This window comes from Meleagris gallopavo, chromosome 19 (assembly GCF_000146605.3).
Source record: "Meleagris gallopavo isolate NT-WF06-2002-E0010 breed Aviagen turkey brand Nicholas breeding stock chromosome 19, Turkey_5.1, whole genome shotgun sequence".
In the NCBI taxonomy this organism is placed as follows: Eukaryota; Metazoa; Chordata; class Aves; order Galliformes; family Phasianidae; genus Meleagris; species Meleagris gallopavo.
This window is the reverse complement of record NC_015029.2, coordinates 7,719,928-7,744,632: the sequence shown is the minus strand read 5'-3', so window position 1 is coordinate 7,744,632 and position 24,705 is coordinate 7,719,928. Positions and strand designations below refer to the sequence as shown.

The 24,705-nt window shown below is 44.9% G+C and overlaps 2 protein-coding genes across 6 annotated transcripts in view; both read right to left on the bottom strand.

Annotated features, from left to right (window-relative positions):
• Positions 1–600: 600 nt before the first annotated feature.
• On the bottom strand, positions 601–9,365 carry CARD9 (caspase recruitment domain family member 9). Of its 5 annotated transcripts, none has more exons than XM_010721009.3 (15): positions 9,241–9,365; positions 8,111–8,277; positions 7,830–7,968; positions 6,814–7,037; positions 6,546–6,683; positions 6,108–6,433; positions 5,495–5,674; positions 5,162–5,311; positions 4,592–4,717; positions 4,288–4,479; positions 3,734–3,775; positions 3,083–3,128; positions 1,748–1,818; positions 993–1,075; positions 746–916 (listed from the first exon to the last, which is right to left on the bottom strand). In XM_010721009.3, the coding sequence occupies exons 4-15, from the start codon at positions 6,995–6,997 to the stop codon at positions 823–825; spliced, it is 1,632 nt and encodes a 543-aa protein (XP_010719311.1). In that variant the 5' UTR covers positions 6,998–7,037; positions 7,830–7,968; positions 8,111–8,277; positions 9,241–9,365; the 3' UTR covers positions 746–822. The 5 variants fall into 5 exon arrangements, 4 of the variants coding, with proteins under 4 accessions (XP_010719314.1, XP_010719311.1, XP_010719313.1 ...); XM_010721011.3 differs by having other exon boundaries at positions 5,177–5,311; XM_010721010.3 differs by having other exon boundaries at positions 5,162–5,308.
• SNAPC4 (small nuclear RNA activating complex polypeptide 4) overlaps positions 8,901–24,705 on the bottom strand; it is a 16,336-nt gene continuing 531 nt past the window's right edge. The window contains exons 2-23 of the mRNA XM_019621306.1: positions 23,939–24,094; positions 23,359–23,517; positions 22,701–22,826; positions 22,152–22,230; positions 21,512–21,593; positions 20,546–20,650; positions 19,846–19,918; positions 19,362–19,526; positions 18,998–19,145; positions 18,123–18,229; positions 17,756–17,850; positions 16,942–17,036; positions 15,644–15,729; positions 14,717–15,112; positions 14,169–14,258; positions 13,720–13,960; positions 13,546–13,616; positions 13,163–13,237; positions 12,892–12,919; positions 10,445–12,468; positions 9,961–10,093; positions 8,901–9,397 (exon numbers count right to left, since the gene is read on the bottom strand). Of these exons, the coding sequence (XP_019476851.1) occupies positions 9,965–10,093; positions 10,445–12,468; positions 12,892–12,919; positions 13,163–13,237; positions 13,546–13,616; positions 13,720–13,960; positions 14,169–14,258; positions 14,717–15,112; positions 15,644–15,729; positions 16,942–17,036; positions 17,756–17,850; positions 18,123–18,229; positions 18,998–19,145; positions 19,362–19,526; positions 19,846–19,918; positions 20,546–20,650; positions 21,512–21,593; positions 22,152–22,230; positions 22,701–22,826; positions 23,359–23,517; positions 23,939–24,094 (4,530 nt within the window). The 3' untranslated portion in view covers positions 8,901–9,397; positions 9,961–9,964. The remainder of the gene's footprint in view (positions 9,398–9,960; positions 10,094–10,444; positions 12,469–12,891; positions 12,920–13,162; positions 13,238–13,545; positions 13,617–13,719; positions 13,961–14,168; positions 14,259–14,716; positions 15,113–15,643; positions 15,730–16,941; positions 17,037–17,755; positions 17,851–18,122; positions 18,230–18,997; positions 19,146–19,361; positions 19,527–19,845; positions 19,919–20,545; positions 20,651–21,511; positions 21,594–22,151; positions 22,231–22,700; positions 22,827–23,358; positions 23,518–23,938; positions 24,095–24,705) is intronic.

The following is a 24,705-nucleotide window of genomic DNA, read 5'->3' as shown; positions in this document are numbered from 1 at the left end:
GCTCCTACGGAGACCGCCACCCCCATCCGTACATTAACGGCACCGCTTTAAGAACAGAATGGCGCGAGTTGGAAGAGACCTCAAGGATCCTGAATCTCCAATCCTCACATTTAATACCAGCCCAGGCTGCCCAGGGTCCCATCCAACTTGGCCTTGAACATTTCCATGGACGGGGCATCCACAGCCTCTCTGGGCAGCTGTTCCAGCACCTCACCACTCTCTCTCTGAAGAATTTCCCCGATATCCAACCTAAATCTTCCCCCCCTCAACTTCCAACCATTTCCCCTTGTCCTGCTGTTATCTACCTTATCAAAGAGTTGAGTCCCGTCCTGTTTGTAGGCTCCCTTTAGGTACTGAAGGCTGGAATGAAGTCACGCCGCAGCCTTCTTTTCTCCAGGCTGAACAAGCCCAGCTCCCTCTGCCAGTCTTTGTAGGGGAGCTGCTCCAGTCCCCTGATCATCTTTGTGGCCTCCTCTGTCTTTCTTGTATCAGGGGCTCCAGAGTGGATGCTGTACTCCAGCTGGGGCCTCACAAGAGCAGAGAGGGACAATCACCTCCCTGTCCCTGCTGGCCACCCCTCTTCTCATGGAGCCCAGGATACCATTTTCTTTCCAAGCTGCAAGAGCACACTGCTGGCTCATGTTAAGTTTTTTACCCATCAGGACACTCCCAAGTCCTTCCCAGTCCCAAGCCAGACCCCTGGGGGACGCCACTTGTTACCAGCCTCCATCTGGACATAGAACCATTAATCACCAAACACTATGGTGTTTATTGAGGGATGTGAAACGCTGTCCAGCTGCAAACCGGAGCCTGGGCCGGCCCCTAGCTGCCCTCAGTGTCCGTGTTGTCGCTGCCCGTGCTGGGCTCCCAGTCGGCCTCGGGGCGGCTGCCAGGCACTCTGCGCAGGGCACGCTTCCTGGAAACGGGACTGTGTGAAACTGGGCCCTGAGGGAACCGAGTGTGGGAGGGGAGAGCTGTGGGACGGGGCCGACCTGCGGTACCGCTCAAAGCAGTCCTTCATCCTCCTCCGCTCCTTCTCCGACAGCTCCTCGTGGGCTGAGCTGCACTCCTCGAACTGGAAAAAAAAAAAAAAGGCAAAGAGATGAGCGAGATCGTTCTGAAGCTTAGATAGACTTTTTTTTATCAGCTGCTGTGTAAAGATGACCCCTTTTAAGGCTGAGGTGCTCTATCTGATGAGCCTCTCTTGGACTTGCTTGTGACCCAAATCATTTCACTTGGAAGAGAAGGGGAGAAGATGGAAACTTGTGCCTTAAAATGACAAAGAAGAGCTGGTTGCTACCACAGCCCGTCACTTGGGAAATACTCCAGTGTGTAGAGCCAGCCTTTCTATCTGCTTGGGCCTGCAGAACAGCACGCTCATTCCTGGGCTGTCTGCTGTTGTGTCTAGGATGCAAACACAGTTTTACCATGCTTACTGTTCTTTTTCAGTTGCAAATTTGAAATTCTGTTTCCTGTATCAACAGTGGTACTTGCAGACAAACGTCCACATCCAGAGAAAAAGGCCAGAAATAATTAGAAGTTTCTAAGCAAAGCTGAGAAGTACCCAGCAAATGAGTGCTCTGCTGTTCAGAGTTCACCCTTTTGGAGGGTACATTTTGCACAAAATGCTTTCTGGAAAAGCAGCAGCTGCCTCCGTGCTCCTCATTCCTGGTAAATCCATCATTAACAAGAACATGAAAAATTACAATCCCCAGTCCAACTAAAGAGAATCGTTGTGGGCTCTTACAGTGGGTGACTCTGCAGGCAGATTGCTTTCTCGAATGCTGAATTGCTGGTTTTGTCCTTTACAGCAGTCCTCTAAAGGAAAATAAAAAAAACAAATCACAGTTGCCACATTGAAGTAACTTCTCCTTCCACCAGTTCACCAAACAGCAATAGCTGTACAGTGTAAGAGCTGCCCAGCAGTACACAGCATCAACAGCAAGCTGAACCCAGGCCTGAAAACATTCAGTATTCAATCTTGTGATCATTGCACAAGACCCTGCTCATTTTACTTGACCTCTGAGTCTTGCTTAGGGTGATGGAATTCCCCATAGGATCACCAGAGACACCATCTGTCTAATTTCTGCTTGTGGAGGAGCAAAATGAACCAGTGCAGAGCAGCACCTCTGTCTAACATCACTAAAAGAATAATAATGGAGAGAACAATAAAAAAAAAAAAATCACACTAAACACTAATCACAATTTGTCCCTGTTCCCCAGCAGCTAAGATGTGCATATCAACAGATTGTATTTTAGCAAAACTCCTAATGCAGCGATCAGATACTGTGGTATGTAATTTTGATTTGAGTGAGGTAGAGCAAGAAAAGGCTTTCTGTTTCAATGTAGTAGCTCCCATGAAAAATCTCCCACCTCAATGAATGGTTACTTAAATCTTTCAGGAGAGGACCTTTGCTTGTTTCCTTCCTTTCGCAACATGTTTCAAAAGCAAATCTCAAGTTTTAAAGGACCCTGTTTATTCTTCTCCGCACTGCTGAATCGTTTCCACTGGGGCTGCAGAACCAGTGACAGAATTAATTACATGGTTCTGCTTTTGTGAAAATAGCCTGCAACGCAAAAGAGAGGAAAGAAATGTCTCTGGAGAAAGACACGTGGTTCAGCTGGAGTGGAAGGACACTTGTTCCGTTCTCAGCTCAGCCACAAACACAATAGGAGCTGTTTCTCAAAGGCATTGTGTACCCAGGTGATTTTTGCTAGACAAATTCAGAAGGCAGATGACTGAAAAAAAGTCATCTTTTGACCACAAAGTAAAAAACACATGGAGATTTTTCCCTCCAAAAAGCTGTACAGATGCCGGGAACACGCTCTCCTTTTTTGCAGGTGAGAAGGATAGCAGAATGTCTCGGGGTTCAAGAAGTCTTGATTTACATGCACCTGTTCTGAGTTATCACAACGAGGTGCCAAGCATGCCCCACTGAAAAGCATCACTCACAAACTGAGTCCTCATCAGTCAATGTACCTCTTCTGCGCTAATATAAAAAGCACATCTATTCCTGTCCTCTGAATACTGGGCAACCCCATTGAGAACTGTACTGTATGCTTTCCCCAAAAAAAGCCTTACTTTTAGTCAGGTGCGTATCTTCATCTGGATGACCATGAAGAGTAAGCTATTGGGACACAGACAGGTTAAGATCATGAGAAGTACTCCTTATTCTTTCTCAGACAGTAGCTAGGAACAAATGCAGGAAGCTATATAACCGGGTATGTAACTGACCTTTCCCCACTGTATCTTGCTGTAAGCAAAATAGGAACATTCTGAACTAGAAGCTGCATATTTACACACAGACTTATCCTCCATGACTACAGGCTCAAACATTTTGTCTCTAGACAATGTGACCACCTCTACCACAAGTAAGTTATGAACTAAGTTGGGAAAAAAAAACAACCATTTACTACACAGGATAATACTTATTTTTGCCTGTTCTCTCACAAGAGAGACATCAGAAGCAACGCAAAATAATTTGAGTCTTCTGGTCTACTTGGACTCAACAAATCTTATCACAGGTGCATCCCCAGGTGCTTAGAAGTCTCAGGACATAAGAAGAAGCTACCCTTAAGCCTTTAGCCTGCTTTGCTACCTCTGGACTTGATGTCACTGCCACGAGCCTGACCCACGGAGCGCAGACTGCTGTTACTTTGGGCACTAAGCACAACTGAGGAATTTCAAACCATCCCAGGAGAAAATAAAATGTAAACAAGGCACCCTACTCACATCCTGGGAATCTCTGGAGGAGGTGTCATCCAGGTCAGAAGTCTGAAATAAAACCAGTAAGTTCGTCATTCCTCATGAGCAAGTAAATGACAGTAATGGAATACAGAGGAGACCAAAAGCTCCAGAAAATGGAAATGTGGACTTCCTTCCTCCTACACTCATCTGACCATTTGGAGAAAGTACAGAAGATGCCACACTAAGTAAAAGTCCTCAGATGTCTAATTTAATTCCATGAACTCTCATACCCTGCTCCTATTTCACCCAAATGGCTTGTACAGCCTCTGGACTTCACTCTTTAGTAGGTGACAATGCCAATGATCTCCAGAAGCACTCCAAACATTGTAAGGCTTCAGCAAATCAGGGTGAGCTCATAAAAAAACATCATGTCTTCCTTTTTTCTAAACAGTATGTGCACAGAAATGGTTACCCAAGCAGGTGGCCACTGCTTGCTGAAATAGGACAGGTTAGGTCTCAAGGTCTCAAAACACTTTTATTTGGGTCCTAGACTCAACTTTCCATCTTCATCATATACATGACAACCCCCACAGGCATACCAGTGCAGGTAGCTCCAGTTGCAGCCTTCTCAGCTTGGCTTCAGTAGCCAGTAGCTGACTCTCCTTCTGGAAGAGCTGCAGCTGCAGCTCATCGCATCGCTCCCCCAGCTCCCGAATCTGCTTCCGATAGGCGTCCCTCTCAATCAGGTTCTTGGAGTATTGTGTGTAGAACTGTTCTCTGGTCAGCAGTGCCTGGTTAAGTGGCAACACACCACACAACACCACATTCAGGGTTATGATATCTGCCCCGCTTCAAGCAGCAAGCCAGGGATTAGCAGCAGCTTCTAGAGGAACGTTTTATCACCTGGTCTCTTTCTGAAGCCACTTCCTCCATCTGCTGTAAGACAGCTTCCATCCGTTTTTTATACATCTGGGAGTCCTTCCTCAGAGACGTGCACTGTAGTTCAAGTATCTCTTTTTCCTCTGCATACTGTTGAGACATGGCTTGCGGGGTGAGCCTAAGCTAGAATCTCACCACTTCTGCTCTATACCACAGATTGCTACAGCCAGACTTCCCTGCAACACGAAACTCAGACTGCCCTTTTGGAGCAAAACCAACCAGAAGACCAGGCAGTATGACTAAGAAGCCTACTAACATGTCAGATTTACATGCACCTGAGCTGCCAACCATGATAAAAGCTCCCATCACCCTGCAGGCTGAGGCGCGGGCATCAACAGGTAACACAGTTAACATCACAGACCTCTAAAATATTAACATGCCTTTTTCCTCAAACTGCAACACAAACCCTAGAGTAGAAGTAACAGGGACTGCTGCTGAGCAGCTCTTCTGCTTCACCGACAAGACATTTTAAGTGCTTAATCTGCCCATCTCACCCCACTGACCCCCAGCAGGGGTTTGTACTGCACCACACACTTTGTCTCGGAGCACCTCGGCTTGGCGCAGCTCCTTGCGAAGGTGGTATATGGTGTTCAGCAGGTCCTGGCGCTCCAGTATCTGGCTGCAGTCTTTCTGCACAGTCTCACAAGAGAGACTCTTCTCCAAATTCTGTTCCCTGGCAACCTGCTGGACATAGAAGAATGTGAGATACAGCAGCCATCTAACTCCAAAGTCCAACATGCTCTCTGTACGACTTGGGAGAACAAGGCCATAGCTGACACACAAAATATTCAGTACACCCCCATCGCTGTGCTGCCTGCAAAAAAACCAATCATTTCTGAAGATTCCTCACCCAGTCACCCCACCAACCTGGAGAGTGTTCTCCAGCTCCTGATTCTTGGCCAAAAGCAACTCCTTCTCCTGCTGGATCTCCCACATCACTTCGTGGCTCGGACGTTGCTCTATGGCATGCTTCAGTTTCATCGAGTGCTTACGCTCTAGTTTGCAGTCGTCCTCAGCCTTCATGAGGCTATGCTTCAAGCTATCAATCTACAAGGCGGTTAGAGCTCATCAGTAACAGACAAAAAAGTCTGATTGCAAAAGCAGTTCTCTCGTGGCAGAGTTCCCCATTCCTCAGACAAGCATGATGCAAGCTTTTTCCCAGTTCTATCTTCCTCAGGAAGTTTGGTGTTCTGGGGAGCTGAGACTTGCCTTTGTGCTAAATGGGTACAACATGCTGGTTCTGCACTGCCCCTGTGAGAGGGCCAGTCTCAAACGAGGGGAAGACTTAATTTTTCAGAGCACAGCTTGTTATACATGGGCCTACAGGGCTGAGCCACTACGACATACCACCTGCCAAGGAATATGCACAAAACCTCATAATAGAGCAGGCCACGCCAGCCCAGGCAAAGACACATCTGATGCACAGCTCAGCCTTTCAGGGATCAAGTAAAGAAGGAAGCTTCAGAACGGGGTCACTCACCTCTAGCAGCAGGTCTCTGTTCTTCATGAGGGCGCTGCTCTTCTCCTCGCTCTGTCTGGCATAGCTCATTGCCAAGTTGTAGTTCTCATCCTTGCACTTCCGCAGCTCCTTGCTCAGACTGTCCCTCTCCTCCTTCATCTTCTGCACTCGCTCTTGGTGCTTGTGGAGCAGGCTGTCCCTCACCCACATCTCTCTGATCATGTTCTCTTTGGTGTGCAGCCACACGGTGAGCTCCTGGGCCTTCTGCCGCTCCTCCTGCACCATCTTCTGCAGCTTTGTAATCTCATTCATCAGGAGCTGGCTCAGGCCAGATTCCCCAGCTGTGTCTGTTGGGTGGACAAGTATCAGTAACTGCTGTCCTGTCTGCTCCCACAAACATACACGCATGCACACACCAGATTTCCACTAAAAAGTTTCATTTCGGAACTCAAACATTACCTATAATCAGAGAGAAAACCCTGCTTGGCTCCTTCCCAGTTATTTTCTTATACAGTTGTGGATAATAAAGCTCGAGACTCTCCATGAATGCCTCAAAGCCCTTGCGCCCTGTTCGCTGAAGAATGTCCAGAAGAACACCTGAAACAACGGTTCCATTAATTTATTTCTCTCTTTATCCATTTCCTAACAGAACAAAGAATTGCTCCAATCTCCCCAAACGGTGTTTCTGTGGTCTGAGTTGCAAGAACCAAGGCTGCGTTTCACCCACCTGCTTTGCGTTTGCGCATGACCAGGCTGGGGTCATTGAGAACTTGTTCCTCATCATCATGGTTGATCACCTGGCACTGGCGAAGATAAGGTGTTATACGGGAAGGATCTATCACAGAGATCAGCTTCACCCGAAAGTTTTCCAGGCTATTCCAACATGTCTCATCGTTATCTTCTTCCAGCATGGTGGTGAGCGAGAAGTGTCAGTGAGCTGCTTTGCCCTTCCTTAAAAAATAAAGACAGGAAACGAGAAAAAAAAAAGCAGACTCTAAGCCTCAGGGGAAAGCGTGGGTGGTGGTGTTGAAATGAAGTACACAGTCTTGAATGTAATTCCATGAGTTCTACTGCCTCTCACGGCCACCTCACAGATCTCATCTGTACAGCCTCAGCACAGCTTCAGCTACTGCTCCTCCACAGATAGGAAACAGGCAGGTAAACAAAAGCAGGAAACCCAACATTTCTGTGTCTAGATTTCTATCTAAAGTCAGTTTTATCAATTCAAGTAAGAAACTGGCATTATTTTTATCTCTTTGCCCCTATGTGGTAAGATAATTCCACAATGAGCATCTCCTGAAATCCTGCTCATTAATTACCATGCTCACGTCACAGGTATGAACTGGCTGCAGTAGCTGGGTCATTGCCAGTATCTGCCAGCAACCTCAGCATTCATGTTTTCAGCTGTTTCGTATGACTGGGAGCAGAAGGGGAAGAGTTCTGACTATGCAGGGGCTGAGATTTCACACAGATCTTACTGCATCTCTCCAAGCACTCATTTCTCTGCTCTCTTATGGAACAGGACTCCAAAAGTGAGCTGGACTGACACAGGACTAACAGGTCAGTAATTATCATGGAGAAAAAAAAACAAAAGCCCAACCTTGCTCTGCCTGACATCAAAGCAGTCCCAGCAGATCATGAGCAGAAAAGCATTCCCCTATTGATGAGAAGCACACCCTCCCCTCAGAACTGTAACAACAAAAAATCTGTCAAGATAAATCATTCTGCATGATGTGGACCAACCTGGGCCTGTGCAGACAAAAGCCTTCACTCCTCTTCTCCTGGTCTGAGAACATTCATTCAGGCCCTGCCTCTGCAGAAACCTGCCTGGTCTGCAGCCTTCCTTTATACTATGGGAGAGCAGGTCATTCCAGGAGCCAATCTGTGAGAAAAGAGGAAACTACTCAGCTACCCTCTGAAATAAGAGAGAGAAGAAGAAAAAAGGAAGTCAGAAGGGATGACGGGGGAGGAGGATGAAAGCTGATGATGCTGCAAAGCACCAGCATTGCTTATCTTACACTCACCGTGCCTCGGTTGTCCAATCTTTACCACTGAAGTACCACCTATGGTCAGGAAACCTTCTTTGTGTAGACCAAGAGTGAAAAATCACATGCACAGGTCCATCCAGGTTACTTCAGAGGACAAAACCAGCACGGATCACACGTACCACCAGCACCTGACAGTACCAGTCCTGCAGTGAATGGCACACAGAACAGTGGGCAGAGCTTCTGCTGTGTGCACTTCTCGGAAAAAAAAGCACTAGCTAGAGCAGTTTGCGGAAGATAGAGCACACTGCAAGGGGAAAGCCATTTCAAGGTACTTCCTCCTGCTCCACTAATTGCTTAGTATCCAATTAGAGTGATTTTAATGTCCCACTGCCCCTCTTTTGCAGCTCTGCCTAAAGGGGTCTCACAAAAGCTGCACCTCACAGCACACCGACTGTGCTGCCGTGACGTGGGGAGGCTGGGCAATGCAGTGGGGGTGAAGCTTTCTGCAGCACCTTCCCACTGATTTTTACCAGCTTTGACTCAGCTAGCCTTACACCTCTCTGTAAGACAAACTGCTGTTTTGTGAATGAGGAAACAAGCTTTTATTAAGTGATTTCCTGATGGCTGTATGGGAAGGCTGTGGAAGAATTAGGGAAGAATCAAACCTGGTTCGGTTCTGCCTTTGTAGCTAACTGCATATTCATTTTCCACATTCTCTCTGGCTTGCTTTCATGTAGCTTGCAAGCTTTGTTTCTCACATTAGCAGTCACACTCATCCACATATTATACAAGCAGTATTTACCATAAAAAACACAGAAGGCATAAATAGTTTAAATGAGAAAAATAAACATCTGTATTTCAACCAGTACTCGAGACTCATCTGATAAAATATTAACCTGCTTCTTACTGGGCAGCATTCAGTCAGCAGTCAAACAAAACATCATTACAGCATTAAAAAACAAACATTCAATGAACCACATATTCTGAACACAGATAAACGTTCACATAAACAGGGGGGAGCACAACAAGGAAATAACTATCACTGCTGGCTTCCCCAGGTCCCCAACAATTGTTACCCCACAGCACTCGTGGCAAATGCTAGGCTGAAAGAGAACAGAACTGCTCTGTGCCTAAAAGACATCCCTCCAGCAGTTTTGTTTCATTACTTGCAGCTTGTCTAAACGAGCAGACTTTTTTGGTGATGGGATGTTTCCCTCTCCTCCCCAGCTCTTCCTGGTCAGCTTGTTGCAAGTGTGAGAAGTGAAGAGTGCAAAGAGCATCTCCTGCTGCCATGTCGCAGGACAGACCTCCTTCAAGTGGCTCCTGTAACACAAACAGCTCTTAGTTGCAGGACTTTTAAATAGGGAAGCAAACATTTCTGAGTTTCTAAGACCAGTTTTTTAAAGGAGAAAAAATAAAAACAGAATCTAATTCAGCAAGCATGCAAATCAAATGGCAGTCATACTCATTTGGTCCATTTCACTACAGGCCTCAACACATTCAGACACTGCACTTGTACACCTGAGACGCTGCCCAGTTACACACAGAAAGGAAACCACCCAGGGCTTCATTAAACCAACTCGCTATAGTACTAATAGGCAGCAGCAGGGTCTAGAAGGCTGCCAAATACTTAAACCTCACAGCTTGATAGGTAATTTTATAATGTGAACACCAACTTCCCCTCCTCCTCAACGTCACTGTGTTACCCTTAATGTATGATTAATGGGAGACTCTGTGCAGACTCTGTGGCCTAAGGGAACGGAAGTCAAAACCGTTTCAATCTTCTCCTATGGTCATGATTCATTCTTTGGGCTGTGCCACAGGCAAAAGTATTTCAGGTTCTCTCTTCACAAACGCAAGATTCACAGAACAGCTACTGACATTACCTCCTCACACCCTCCTCCTTTTCCTGAACCTCTTCCTGATGCGCAAACTTCTCCTGATTTGAGGAGCGCTGGCAGTCCCAGCAGTGCAGGTGTCCACGATGGATTCTGCAGCAATCTCTTCAGTTTCCATGCCCTGCAACATAAGGGGAACAGACTATTTGCACAGCAGCACAAAACCTAGGAGAATCTGCAAGAAAACCCTTTCAGTCACCTTTTTATTTTAGTTAGCACAGCAAGATTTAAAACAATTCTCCATTCACAGTCAAAATTAAGCACGGGACACAACACTGTATTACCACAATCCTAGCAAACAAAACATCCCAAACACTGCAATTTGCAGCCAACACCAGCACTTCTTCCTACAGAGTATGATTCTGTCACTGCTCTCCAATCAGAACACACCTGACGTGGTTTCTCTTTGCCTGGACATAACTTTGCTAGAGAGGCTGCGTCTACCACAAGTAAGACTTCAGCTTTCCTTTACCTTATTTGGAAAATCAGCATCTTGGTCTCCAGGCTCATCACCACCTGTCCCATCCGACTGTGCATCTAATTCATCCCCACAGCTCTCATCCTCAGACGCCTCCTCCTCACTCTGCCACTCCTCTTCATCACTCTCTCCATATTCCCTCCTGCTGGCTGACAGAGTTGTTACCACTTTTGGAGGAGGCAGAGATGCCAGTACAGCAGGGAGTGTAAAGGCTGCTAGAAAGCGGGCTTTCAGCAGCAGAAAAGCAGGGTCATCACCCAGTTTCTCATGCACCAATTCTGTGATAGCATTCAAGTCAACCTCACCCTCAGTCTGACTGCCTTCAGGGGACAGAAGACGTGCTGCTTGTTTTTCCAGAGCTGCCTTCTGCAGAAGTAGCTTTGAAAGAGTTTTTAAGTTGCACAAAAAAGGTGGGAAATAGGGCAACCTGGTTTGCAGTGGTGGTACCTGGACACCTTGCTTCCCACTCAGCCATTCCTTCACCAGCTCCTCATCTTCAAGGGAAATCAGGCTATAGTCAAGAAGAGTCTTTTCTGCACTAGAAGTGGTTGGCTGGGGTGGAGCACTCGCAGCCTGTGCAGGGGGTGGTTTGGAGGCAATAGGTCTGTATTTCGATGCCTGGTCAGCTGAGCCTTCAGAATTCCCTGCAACACTGTCACGAGGAATTGAAGTTCCTGGCTGGAGCACAACCCCTTTATTGAGGACATTCGAGTTGGAAGATGATCCATTTGTTGCAGATGAGTCCTGGTTCTCTCCCATGCTAACAACACCCGTCACACAGTGGGAATCAGACCCCTGAGTGCTTGCAGGTAGCTGCATCTGGGGCAGCAGCTGAGCATGCGGGGTTGGTGCACCACCTGGAAGAGCATTCTGAGCTGCAGAAGAATCAGCAGTCTTAGAGGAACTATCTGAACGTGCAGACGTAGCAGAAGAAACACCAGATATGCTGCACACAGGATTGGCCGAGCTCACGGGGAAGACACTTGCAGAATGGCTTACACTAGCTGTCCTTCCTGCTGGGCTCCCTGAAGCTAACTGGGGATTTGTTTTTGTCTCTGCATGGCTTGGGTGAGGCGTATTTACTCCAGAGGATACAGGAGGCACTCCTAAACCACAGACATTGCCACTGGATGTCAAGCTTGCCTGACTTTGACTCCTCATAACAGCAGCTTGCAGACCTTGGGGAACACCCACAACAGCCTGCACAGCACTGGAGAGCAAAGCCTGCTGTGTTACAATCCATGTGAGAGGCAGCACGCTGTCAGGAGTCAAATGGGAGCCAGGCTGTGGAGCTAAAAGAGCAGGCAACAGATTGACTGGCCCAGGATGATTCAGTCCATAGGTAACTGGTGTGGGAAGAGACAGTTTGTTGTTGCCAGAGTCTATGCCAAAAGGCACCACCGTAACTCGATGTGGCACAAAAGCTTGATTTTGCAACACTACCGGAGCTGAGCTACCAGCTAGGATCTGACCATTGCACCCTCCTTGATCTGGGGCCTTTCCTGCTGCAGCTGGATTCAGGCTTGGAAAACCTCCTCTTTCAGGGGTATTTTGTGGAGCTTGCTCATTTAGTTCCTTATTAGATTGTACTTTTGTCTCTTGTGAGGAACCAGGGCTCTCTCCAACTTTTGACCCTGGTGGAGAATGGTTTTCAAGCACGACAGGGGTAGAAGCAGAACCAGCAACAGAAGTAAACGCTGACAGGGGAGCTGGCACACGTTGTACTTGGCTGTCTGTAGGGCCAACTGCTCCAGGTTTGTTCCCCACTTGTGCAGAAGGAATCATTTGCTGTGGTGGGTGCTGGATTATCAAAGGCCCTGAAAGCATCATCTGCGGGGCAACAAATACTTTTGTCTGCATAGCTTTCTCTTTTAGCTGCTTCTCCATCTGCCGCTTCTCTCTCAGCAATTCCGAGACAGTTTTAGGCTTCTGCCTTTGAGCTTGGGCTAGAGGAGCTGGAAAAGATGGGAGAACTGGAGGAGCTGTCTGCCTCTTGGGAGCACGCTGTGATGCATCGCCTATAAGGTGAATAAGGGGGGAGAAAAACAAGTCTTCAGAAAGGAAGAAAGACTTTAGATGCTATTTTGTAGCTATAAGACATCAACTACCCTGCATAGGAAATAGGAAAATTCCTGACTGGGAATTCTTACAACACTGTATTGTTGTGAGTACACTGCTTGAGAGAAGTCTAACAGTGACAGCCTACAGACCATCAGGCAGGCACGATGGCACCATGCCCACAGCCCTTCAGTATTTTTGCCAGTCCTTCCCAAAATTAATGTATTAAGCCAACAACTGAAAGATCCAAGAGCTACGAGAAAGGAGCAAGGCAGTGTATTTCATTTTAAAGCTCTCCTTCAGTTCGATTGGTTACTGATACAGTGGTGATGAATTAAGTGAAAGTTCCTGTGCATCGTAAAAACAAATGCTCTGATAGGTACCTGAAGAAGACTCTGAGTTTTGGGAAGCCTGCCAAAAAAAAAAAAAAAATTACATTAAATTATACTTGAGACATTTAAAGATCATTAAAACAGCACAGATGTCAATCAAGGCATCATCTGTCAACATCCTTGTAAATGGCCACACAGGCAGCACTTCACTTCAAATAACTGGTAACACACAAACAATACCAACTCGCCACACTCATGGAAAAGCTTCTGTTTTAGACAAGACTCCAGTGGGAAAAGCTTAGAAATAGTTGGTGCACAATACCTGCTGAGGCCTGACTGCATCGGCCCTTCTCTCCCGAATGATCTTCATGCAGCCATTGGTGTCAATCCGAAAGAGCTGCAAGATAAGCATTTCGTTGCAATTTGGTTCAGAAAAAGAATGTGTTGGTAGAGCCAGCAATGTGACAAGGCGGATGGGAGAGGCTTCACATGAAAGACTCTGGGTACATATTCACACTTGCAGAAAACTGTGACAGCATTAGAATGGATGCAGGGTTTACTAAATATAATATGCAAGCCAAGAGAACAGATTAATCTGGTAATTAGATTAATTTAAGTGAAAGATTTGTAATTGTTTTTAAGCATCAAGTACAAAGATTACCACTCCTTTAATGCAGATAATGCTATTGAGACAGAAAAACCTACCTGAATGAAAAGTGTGAACAGAGGAGTGCTGGAGAGACTGACCGACTTGAGCTTCTGTTGAATAGAATAAGCTAGAAAAAAAGGTCCAACATTGAAAATCAGCTGAATATTCACTTGTAAGGTGCCAGAAAACAGGGACATAAAGGAGTACTATCTCTGATGGGTTACCACTACCTTTTGTTTGATCAAAAGTCATCTTCCCAGTTCTCAAGGTGCAAGGCAACAGCACATCACCCACCCAAGGTGTCACTGCCATGAGGAGCTTTCTGTCAAGGTTCATTTTTCTCCAACGTGCTCTCTCTTGACAACGAGTTTTCCCCACGGTGTTCCACAGCCCCCTGTGCTTCTCAGCAGCAGATGCACCAACTCCAGATGTCTTTGTTAAAGTGGCAGCAGAAGACATGAGTTTTGATTGCTGTGCGTGAACAAACACATAATTAGAGTTCCAATTAGGAAGCTTCTAACAAAGTTAGTCCCTACTTATTTTCATAATTGCCCTATGATCTTTTCCTCTTGGAACAACATTAAAATAAGATTTATGATTCTATGTTTGCTTTCCACCAGTAAATATAGTTTGGCAGTGCCCAGACCACTAAAGCAGATGAGACAAAAGAGGCACTTACAAGTTTCCTCTGAAAGCACGTGTTTTCTCTCAACACTCTTCTCACATCCTCCAGGGTAACCCGCAGCACTTGCTTCCCACACCTGGAAGCCTTAAAAAGAATTCAGAAGGGAAGGTGTAAGGGAAAGCATACCATAAAGTTACTTGTGCTGATGCTATTCTCAAAGGGTGCAAAAGCTCTCAACAGTCCTGTTACTGGGATTATCTACACACCCTGGCCACTGGAGTAAGGGGGTTTATTTCAGCAGCCAATCCTGCTTTATGAAGATAGGAAAAAAGTTGTGTGTCAGTGACATTGTGGGTAGAAGAGTTATTTTCTAGGTATTACGTGGTGGAGAGGGGCAGTGCCAGGAATTCCTGTTTATTCACACAGCTCAGTTTCCAACGGCACTCCCCAGTGGTACAGTGAGAAAGCAGCTAACAGGTGTGAAACATCATCATCTACTTATCTCATCAATTGCTCTCTTTACTGCAGCAAATGCTCCTCCTGGCAGCTTCTAATCTAAGCTCAAATTCCATCCAAAACAGATGGAGAAATCCAGGACTCACCTTGTTAATTTCTTCTATGGGATTCTTCACAGTGATGTCTGTTGAATGGGGACGTGCCAAGCCCCTCAGGATGGTGCTCAGCTCTGTTGCTTTATTAGTAACTCCTTCCTCACCTCCTTCACGCCTCGCATTTGGAATTTTACTGCTGCTGGTTCTTGCATTAGCACTCCCAAAAGAGAAAGGAGATGAATTTTGGTGCCTCCCTTGGCACGACTCCAGCACATCTGTCTGTGTTGGGATCCACAGATCAATGCTGGGAAAGGTGCATTCCTCCTTACTCGTCTTCTCCTCCTCAGAAGTGTCTGATAAGTCCAGTTCTACATCATCTTCACTGCTGCTCTCTGAACAGCTGGAACTCTCCTCTCTATGGTGACGTTTCACTGACCTGGACCGTTTCTTTTTAGCCAAAAAGAGCACAGATAAGCTTCAGCCAGCACTCACCCTTGACCAGCAAATCTCTCAGACCAGTAAGTCAGAGAGTCTTGTGAGGCAGTATTCTATCAGTGAAAATGGTTTCAAAATGGATGGTGCAGCAGCACCTGCTCGTGCTTCACCAATGGAACCACGACAGTGCTTTCAAGGTGGTCTTAAGCAGCCAGAATTCATGGAGTAGCTTGTACTGCAACTGGCAGCTCAAGAGGTACATACAGGAAAACATAAGTACATGCTTATATAATATCCTCGAAGGCCTTTCAAGGCAATAAGGAAATTATAGGTAACATACAAATATATAACACTTTTAACTTCATTCCTTCAGGAAAAAAAGGCTGCTTTAACACATTACTGATTAGACCACAAACATCCACGACAAAATACTGTGCAAAATTGAGGGCAATTGTGGCACTGATTTCATAGGATTTCACTTTCAGGTTAGAGAATCTTATTTAAAGAGGTGGGACTGTGACACAGGAGGGTTCTGTACAATACCTTCGACCCAATCATGATTTTCCATTTGCTCAGGCACTGGGAGCGAGTCCGATGTGGCAACTCAGCAGCTATTTTACTCCAGTGACCTAAAAAGGAAGAGCAGAGCATACCTATTGATGCAACAAACTGAAGGAACAGTATTTCTCTTCCACAAAACCAGTTGGATGTCAGCCCTCAGATTAAAACGAGGGCTGGTTAGGTGGGTTTATTTATTTGTTGGAGTGGAGGGCTGATTTTATTATCTTTTAAAAGATGTTTAAATCACATGAAGCCTCCCTGCTGTTACTCAGAGAAATGTTGCACCTCCTTACATAACAGTGTGAGACTTCCTCAGACCTGCATCAAGTTGCAACGCTGTGTGTTTTCATGGAATCTAAGACACCTCACTTCAGGAAATATATTTTACTGAAACATAGTAGAACTTATATATACACGTGTTCATGAAAGCACTTGAACAAGAGTTCTGTGCTTCAGTAGCACCACAATCTGTAAGCAAAGGTGATACAGTCTGATGGAGGCAGTGCAAGTGTGACATTTACATAAGAGAGCTTCATCTCTAAAAAGGTTTGGAGTAGTTCATATCCTAACGAGCCTTCTGCTATTTTAGAGCTGTTAGTGAGACTGGGAAAGTGTCTGTCTTGCTTTAGATTGCACCTAAGAAGCTCCAGCAGAACTGTTCACCCACCTGATACATCTGTTCACCCATCATACACAAAGAGAGGAGTGCTGTGACATTCAGAGTGTAGAAGAGTAGGGAATGGGAAAGGAGATTTCCTTTTCAGGGCAGAACACATACAAACAGTAACTGACTCTTATACAGGGAAACGTATATGAATGGATGATAAAATCCTAATCCTTGTCTTTGATTTATCAAAGATTTCTCTGGACTTTGCTGCATCATACACTCAGCCAATGTCAGAAACTAAAATGAAGGCACCAGGGACCAAAACCCTGGCAGCATCACATCCCTCCCTTCTCACAGCAGTAATAGCATGCTCAGATGGAGGCTAAAAAGATTAAAACCTAATGCTGAAAAATAGTGCTGGAGAAAGTAAGAGAACTCTTCCACAGACTGTGAGCTCTGTGGAGCTGTGACAAACGCAGCCATGCAGCCCTTTGCTACACAACTCATTAATAAGTGAACTTCCAGGAAAAGGCTGCTCCATGTAAGGAACTCAAAACCACCAGCTGGAAACAGAGCCTGCCACTGCTAAAAACAAAAGAGGAAGAAACTCAAATAATACTTTTAAGTAAATAATACTTTTCTGAGCTAAAAATTAAGCCACAGGAACACTCACCCAGGCCGTGCTTCTGCACCAGGTCAATTAGTTGCTCTTCTTCCTTTAAACTCCATTTGCCTTTCTTTACGTCACGGTGCAATGCTTTTAAGTACCTTCAAATAAAAAACATTTAAACAAGGAATGTTTCACTTCATTTATGCAGTTCTGATCAGTGCTCCATAATCTGAGGCTGAACACAGATCTTTCCCTTTTCTAAGGCACCCATTACTATTTCTGTAACACAGCACAGTTATCATCTCTTAGATCTCTGTAATCTCAGACTACGTGGTTAAGAACTATAATAAGCAGTTGTAAAATGGATCACTGAAATCAGAACATACTGCATTCGGTCTCCTGAAGCTGGGTTCAATGCTGAAGATGGCTGAGCACCTCTCACGACACTGATGTCAGCTGCAGGAAGTGACTGATCAGGCTGTTTGTGCAGCCCATACACGAATGACCACCTTTTCTCCCTACATGCACTCACACTTCAGGATCCCTTTGCTGTGCTTAGGACAACAGCCCCTCCAACTTCTGCTACACCACCAGCAGCTATACCAAGGGAACGATGTGCCACAGGCAACAGAGCATCGTTCTCCCTGTTGGACTCAAATATCAGCTCTACCTTCTCTAACTTCAGAGGCAACAAAAGCACTACAAAGGCTGTGCTCAGAGCCCACCTTTAGGGACCGGTACTGATTGTATTTAGACCATAACCACGTTCACAACAGTCTTTAAAAGTTGTAAGCAAAGCAAACGTTTGTAAAATGAGTTGCACCTTGGCTCTGGACAATAGGCCTGGAGGCACAGCTGTTCCATGTGCTGTACTTACCTGTCACTGCACTGAGCATCACTCCTCCCTGGTACTTCTGTCCGAATTTTATACCAGTCGCGCTCTCCATACTTCTCAACTGCAGCCAACAGCATCTGTGTCAATCACAGAAAGGAAGAGTTAGAACTCTTTGTCAGTAATACTTCTAGCCAGCCTGAAACAGAAGCAGCTGCAATGTTTCCACAGAATTATAAGTCTCAGTTCAAAGGTTTTGGGAGTTAAGACCTCCCAACCTGTAAACTGACCACCTCAGACCATTCTACATTCCTTTGTGCAACATTAAAGCTCACTTGTACATAACCATGCAACACTGCAAATCTAACCTTCCACACACCGTCATTCTAGGGAATTAGAGAGCAGAACTCACAGCATCCTCCTCTGGTGTCCAGGGCCCTTTCTTCAAACTGGGATCCACACTCTTTGTCCATCGATAGATCAGCTGGGCAGAATCTCTTCCTTCCATGTAATAGGCAACTAGAAATGGAAAGGTGCATTTTAAACTCTGCTGCAAGCAATATTTCTTCACTTACCAACATTTGGAACTGTAATCTTTCCAAACTAACAGTAGATTGTCATCAGATGCATCTAAATCTCAGCTTGACAATGGCACACAACAAGAACTGAAAGAGCACAGCATACATGAACTGCTATCATTTATAATGGCATTACCAATATTGACACAGCATCCCAACAATTCATACTGCAACAGAACTCAAGAAGAAACGTTTCAGCTCTAATACACACCCGACAGACTCAAGGCAGCAGATGTTGTTATACAAAGGCTGGGATTTAGGACTCCAGAAAACACTTTGTTACTACTTTAATCTTCAGTCCTCACTACTTACACTGTAATCCCACACAGAGCTCACAAAGAACTCTTCTAGAAACCAGTATAGGTACTGTAATGTATGTACATGCATCCTGATGATCATCCTAGATGATCCTGTAGGTCCTTTCCAACCTTGTGATTCTATGATTCTGGAGCACAGCACTGTTGTACCTCATATAGATACTGACATACATACACATACTGGGCCAAACAGTACTGCTGCACCTCATCTAGGTATAAAACATGGAACTACCATGGAAATGGAAACACTCATAGCAAATAAAACATCAGTAATCCCTTCAAGCAGAGCAGGCCAGGTGCTCCAGCATGCAGAAGTATTAATACATGTAACCCAGGAAACCAAGAAACCATCATACGTGAATGGGAAACAATTCCCTTCGTAGGTTGCTTACTTTTCTTGTAAGGGATATGGCTTCCCACTCTCATCTCTTGAACAAGCTCTAAAAGCATCTTATCTTCATCTCTGGTCCATTCTTTTCTTTTCAAGTCTTTGTTACAGGCTTGGTATTTCTGCAAGCACTGAAAAGCCGTCCTGTTTGTCTTCATGGAAAGAAAACAGCTGCTTAGATAGCTGGATATTTACAAGGACAAAAGCAAGAGGGCAAAGTTCCAGTTGTTTTTATACTGTTCATGAATACTCCTCACAAAAGCATTAATGAACAATGAATTAATATTAACTGTTTTCCAAAACTTTTGATGAGGTAACATCAGTTACCTGACTTTCCAGCTCACATTTCTGACCTCAGAACTACTTACCCCCAGTTCCTGGGCTACAGTCTGCCAGTCCAAATAACCGTGTTTAGCAGCAATATCCTTCAGTCTCTCCGTTTCCTCCTCTGTCCATTCATTTTTGTTGATGCTTGGATGCTCCCAGTTTTGCCAAAACTTCTTCAGTTCTTCTGAGCTACGCCGTCCATCAAACTAAAATAGAGAGAGAGAAAAATCTATTTTGTCTTGTGTCGGCATTCGTTTCTGCTCAGATGTGTGTCCCAGCTTCACGTCATACAGTTTGGGTTCCATGCATGTCTCAGTGCTGATTTTTTCAAAATTAAATCATCAGATTTAAGAAGTGATGTCAAATTTTAAGTGCCTATATGCTTACCATATTGAGATCACACAACAGTCAACTTAAATAAGGGCATGAGGGGATCAGTGGATGGAAATGGCAGCAGGTCAGGTAATTCTCATGAGAAAGGGGACAGATGTTAGAAGTAATGCAACAGCTGATCTCCCAACTTACATGAATGTTTGAAATCTTCTCCCAGTCATGCTCATCAAACTTGTCTCCTAACAAGTCACTTTCTGGAAGTTGGCTAGAGCAGAAGATATAAAGAGAAAGAAACCACCACATTAAACAGTTAATTAAACAGTCACTTTCTCAGCCTGATCTTTCCTCATCATATTCCTCTCACCTGCTATTAACTTCCACCAAAACCTACTACTTCAAAGCTTCGATAACTTCACTCACAAACAAGATTTCTTCCTTACTGGACTTATTAAAGTGATTTTACTTGAATATAATGAGTGTACTGCTGGAAAACAGCCCCCTGCAAGGTGATGTTGGTTTAGCAAGGGAAACAGTTCAATGCAATATTAGAATACATTACTCCAGATATGTTAACACACAAAAGCTCAGAATTAGTAAGTTTTTCAGAGCACTCCTCCTGCAGAAGCAAGAACTATTTCCAACAGTATCTCTATCCTGGCCATTAGGTGCATTTGCATATAAGTGCACAAAGCATGACTCTTAGCAAACAGCTACAGATATGAGAGCTCTGTAAAGTCTGAATAGCACTTCATAGCTTTATCTGTGTTGGCTTGCACAAAATCTTTTCCAAATGTCACAACCAGAAGCGCCCAAGAAAGGAGGGAACTACAGAAGTCAGCCTCCCAGAACAGCTTTGCAAATTCATCAAGACCTTATAAAGAAGACTTCTCACTTAATTGCCTCTATTTCCCGTTCCACTTCTTTGATTTGCTTTTCCAAGATCTGTTTCTCCATTTCAGTCTTGACATTTTCCAGTTTCTGATTCGAATAACTCAACCTGTTCAAAGACATTTTCAACATTGCTTAATAAGACTAGATGGGAAGAAGGTCAATGGCATCAGAAGACATATGGCAAAAGAGGCTTCCCCACAAGTATCGTTCTTTCCTTCAGTTTATTTCCCAAGACTGTTCTTCTAGGTTCTCCCACGTAGCAAACTCATCCTATTTTGCTGCTTCAGTGCAAACAGCTGACCCAGAACAAGTCTCAGATTAATCATTTTGGTATTTACAGAGATTCAGTGATAGCTGCAACAGCAACAAATTAAGTCTGCACCAGTTACAGGCACAAACATCTCTCAAAGGACACGCTGTTATGACTCACTGCAACACATCACAATTTCAGCTTCAAGCCCTGAGGCTGTTTTAAGTTATACCATTGTGTGAGCAGGAGGAAACAGAGGACTACAAAATGCCACAGTATCTTCAATACGAAACATCTTCCCTTGTTGGTTATCTGCAAAATAATCACCAAGCCTTTGCAGTGCAACCTGAACGCTGTAACCTCTTGCTTACTATCAGAACGTTAAAGCCCTTGACTCTTCAATATCACACACACAAGATATAGATGTCAATAAAGAATGGAAATGCTGCTGACTGCAACAGTGTCACTGCCTGCACTGGTGCCCACAGGACAGGGGACTTGGGGATACTAAGCAGGCCTCCCAGGCCCAACAGTGACAAGGGAAGGCCTTTTCCAACCAGAGCAATTCTGTGATTCTAAAGCATCCGTGCTGTGCTTTGTAACCTTATGACATTGCAATGAATTAACATGAGAACTGGCTGAAGGAAGATGGAAGGTCCACTTGTTTTCCCTCCTTACTTCAGCTGCCATGCTCCCACAAGACTGCACAGTACGTACTTCAGTAGCTTGGGCTGTAGCAGGCGCTGCAAGCGGTCGCTCACAACCGACTTCTGCAGTAACACCTTCTCTTTGCTTTTCCCTGGGCAAAACAAAAATAATCAAGCATTCAGTCATTAGTGCAGAACCACTGCCAGAGCATTCCCCACATCTTTAGTAGGAGTTCGTTTCCATTACCTACACAATTTTGCTCTGCAGAGAGACTATAAGAAGCCAGGTAAATTGATTCTGCCGCCCATCTAAACCACTAATGTTAAGTCTGAGCTTGCAGCTTCTGCTCAGTTTTACTTCCAAAGAAACCTCAGTGAAACCATCACCCAGGTGGATGCAACTCCCTGGAGCTGTAAGCATCTCTTCTCTCATCTGAGGACTCCCCTTGCACAATCCCATCTGGTTTTGGAGATGTCTGATGGGAAACGTGGAATGATGCATCAAAACAAATGCAAATGAAAGAAGGAAGGAAGTCATTAATCCTTCAGTGAATAAATGCATAAATTCCCATTTACTTTGAATTACTCTTCCTGTGAATGCAAGTATGAAATACTGTAAGTATTGATGTTTGAATACAGATGGGGGGGAATGGATGACTATATACATTATATTTCCTGTAGAACACTGAACAGCGCATACAATTACTTACATTTTGTTGACAGCAGTTGTTCAAAGGATTTTATGCCCTGAGCTGCCTTTTCCTTGGCATCTTCATTGGAAGGAGGGCCCTAGTAAAGATGAGAATGGATACACGGAAAACTTATTTATTCTGCTTGGAACTCCATCGTGAGCTGCCACCAAAAAGACTGATAAGTCACCTGCGTGCAGATTGTCACACTAGAACTGCTCAGTCACCTTTACATCAGAAAACAAAGACAACAAGAACTTTAAACAAAGTGGAATTGGATTGTAGAGATGAAGAAGCATAATCAAAATTAAATTGAAAATAAAAAGAATGTTCAATTGCTCCATGGCTGGAATGCCCCTGTTCAGAACTCTCAGATGTCACAGCCAGACAGAGGTTGGACAAATGTTTCCAAAAGAGGGTAAGCAAGCAACATGTGAGGGAAAAAAATAAGAGACTGTAAACTCAGGAGTGACATTCACAGTTAGAATGGAACACAGCTATAGTACAGTTACAATTTAAATGTATCACTGAAAAAAAGAATCAAAATGTAAACCAGTACTATTTACTTACTATTCCTGTCGTCTTGTCCTTAAAGTATGGCTTCATAAAATGGCCCAGAAATATGTTTGATGGTAAATTTCTCCCATCTCCTGTCTTCGCTGTTTTTCTGCCATCGAGCTCACATAAGATTTCCTTCTGCAATAGAAGGATTCAACAATGTCAGCATCTCCTCTGAATTTTCTAATTTCAGGGAACAGCAGATGAGTCATTCAACTCATTTACTGCACATTAGTGCATGTATGAAAGATAAGGTTTGGAACCTCACACATTTGTGTAGTACAATGGAGGAGAGAAATGCAAATATATAAATACCACGCACACACTGACTTGCTACAATAAGCTAAAGCATAAGCTATTATATACTCTAGTGACAGCATTTTTTGGTGATAGGAAATCATGGAAACTGCAAGAAAATAAGCCCTTCCCGAGGTCAGCATTCAGGTGACACTGGTTTGAACTGACACATAAACCTCTGTATCCTGGTTCCCAGACAAGCAAGATGAATGCTACACCAGCAAATAAATAAGGGCCATTACTGCTGCAGCTGATCCCTGCACTTCATACATTAAGAATGACCTAAGAAGTTCCACTGTGGTTAAGAGGCAAAGGATGAAAGCAAAAGGTAACTCTGAAAAGCAGAGGATTGTTCTGCATCTGTTTTGCTCACCTGCTGCTCTTTGTTCTGTGCAATCAGAAGCTCTACTTCCTCAATCTTTTCCTGGATAACTTCCTGATACACATAATTCATCTGCAGACACGTTTCTGGATCTTCCAGCAGACTGCTTTCCAGATCATCATCACTACTGTCCTCTCCTTTTTCCACTTCCTTGAGGAAAATGAGGCATTTTAGGGGTTAAGGGTTCAGGAGAGAGAATGCTTGCTTTTAAAAGCAAGAAAGTGATTTCCAGAAGAGCTGGAAGCACAGAACTCTCTCCCTGACAGCTGCTCTGAGCACTCCCAAAGGTGGCTGCAGTTACCAGCCCTGCCCAGCTCCCTTCCCTGCCCTCAGCAGAGCTGCAAGTAAACTGCAGAACACTTCTATTTACATTGGAGTCCCCTTGCTTGCTAAGTCCACAGCTCAGGACCATCCCTTCAGATTTCTACTTTATTAGTTCTACTGAAGCAATTCTCCACGTTAATGGTGGAGACAAGACAGCTGCCCCAGATTTCCCGAGAATGATGTGAGATTTCCCCTTCCTTCCTGTTCCCTTCACCAGGCAAACACAAAGATATGCTTAAACAGTTACCATTTCTGCTTGGACATCTGAGCTGTCATCTTCAGCATCGTCTGTGGGACCACAAAAATACAAAGATATCAAATGGCAGCGAAGAAAAAGCTTCAAACCGAGGATTTTCCAATTGAAACACGCAGAACAAAGCACCGCAGGGCACCTCACACACAGCTACGAGGGGTTTTTGGGTACTGCTGTTACTGCTGAGTAAGAATGTTTAGTTTTACACCAGACACACTCTTGGTTTTCGTTTGAAAGTAAAACAGCTCTGGATAAATGCAGCAACAAAAGAGCTGCATCTCGGTCCGGCGGCGCTGAGCGTGCAGCCAAGTGAGCATCCTGGCAAACAGAATCACAGGATGACCAGGGTTGGAAGGGACCTCAAGGATCACGAGACTCCAACCTCCTGCCACATGCAGGGCCACCAACTTCCCCATTTCATAGCAGCCCAGGCTGCCCAGGGCCCCATCCAACCTGGCCTTGAACACCTCCAGGGATGGACGGGGCACCCACAGCCTCCCTGGGCAGCTGTTCCAGCACCTCACCGCTCCTCTCTAAAGAATTTCCCCCTGATATCCAACCTAAGTCTCCCCTCCCTCAACTTAAAACCATTTCCCCTTGTCCTGCAGCTAACAACCCTTTCAAAGAGTTGATTCCCCTCCTGTCTGTAGGCTCCCTTTAGGTATTGAAATGCTGCAATGAGGTCACCCTGCAGCCTTCTCTTCTCCAGGCTGAACAAGCCCAGCTCCCTCAGCCTGCCCTCATAGGGGAGGTGCTCCAGT

Coding starts and splice junctions, on each gene's coding strand:
- CARD9 (XM_010721009.3), bottom strand. CDS start 6,997: ATGCTGGAAGAAGATAACGATGAGACATGTTGGAATAGCCTGGAAAAC. Junction 5,675..6,107: donor ACAGAGACCTGCTGCTAGAG/GTGAGTGACCCC, acceptor ACCGCCTTGTAG/ATTGATAGCTTGAAGCATAG. Junction 3,776..4,287: donor AACTGGAGCTACCTGCACTG/GTATGCCTGTGG, acceptor GTTTTATTTCAG/ACTTCTGACCTGGATGACAC.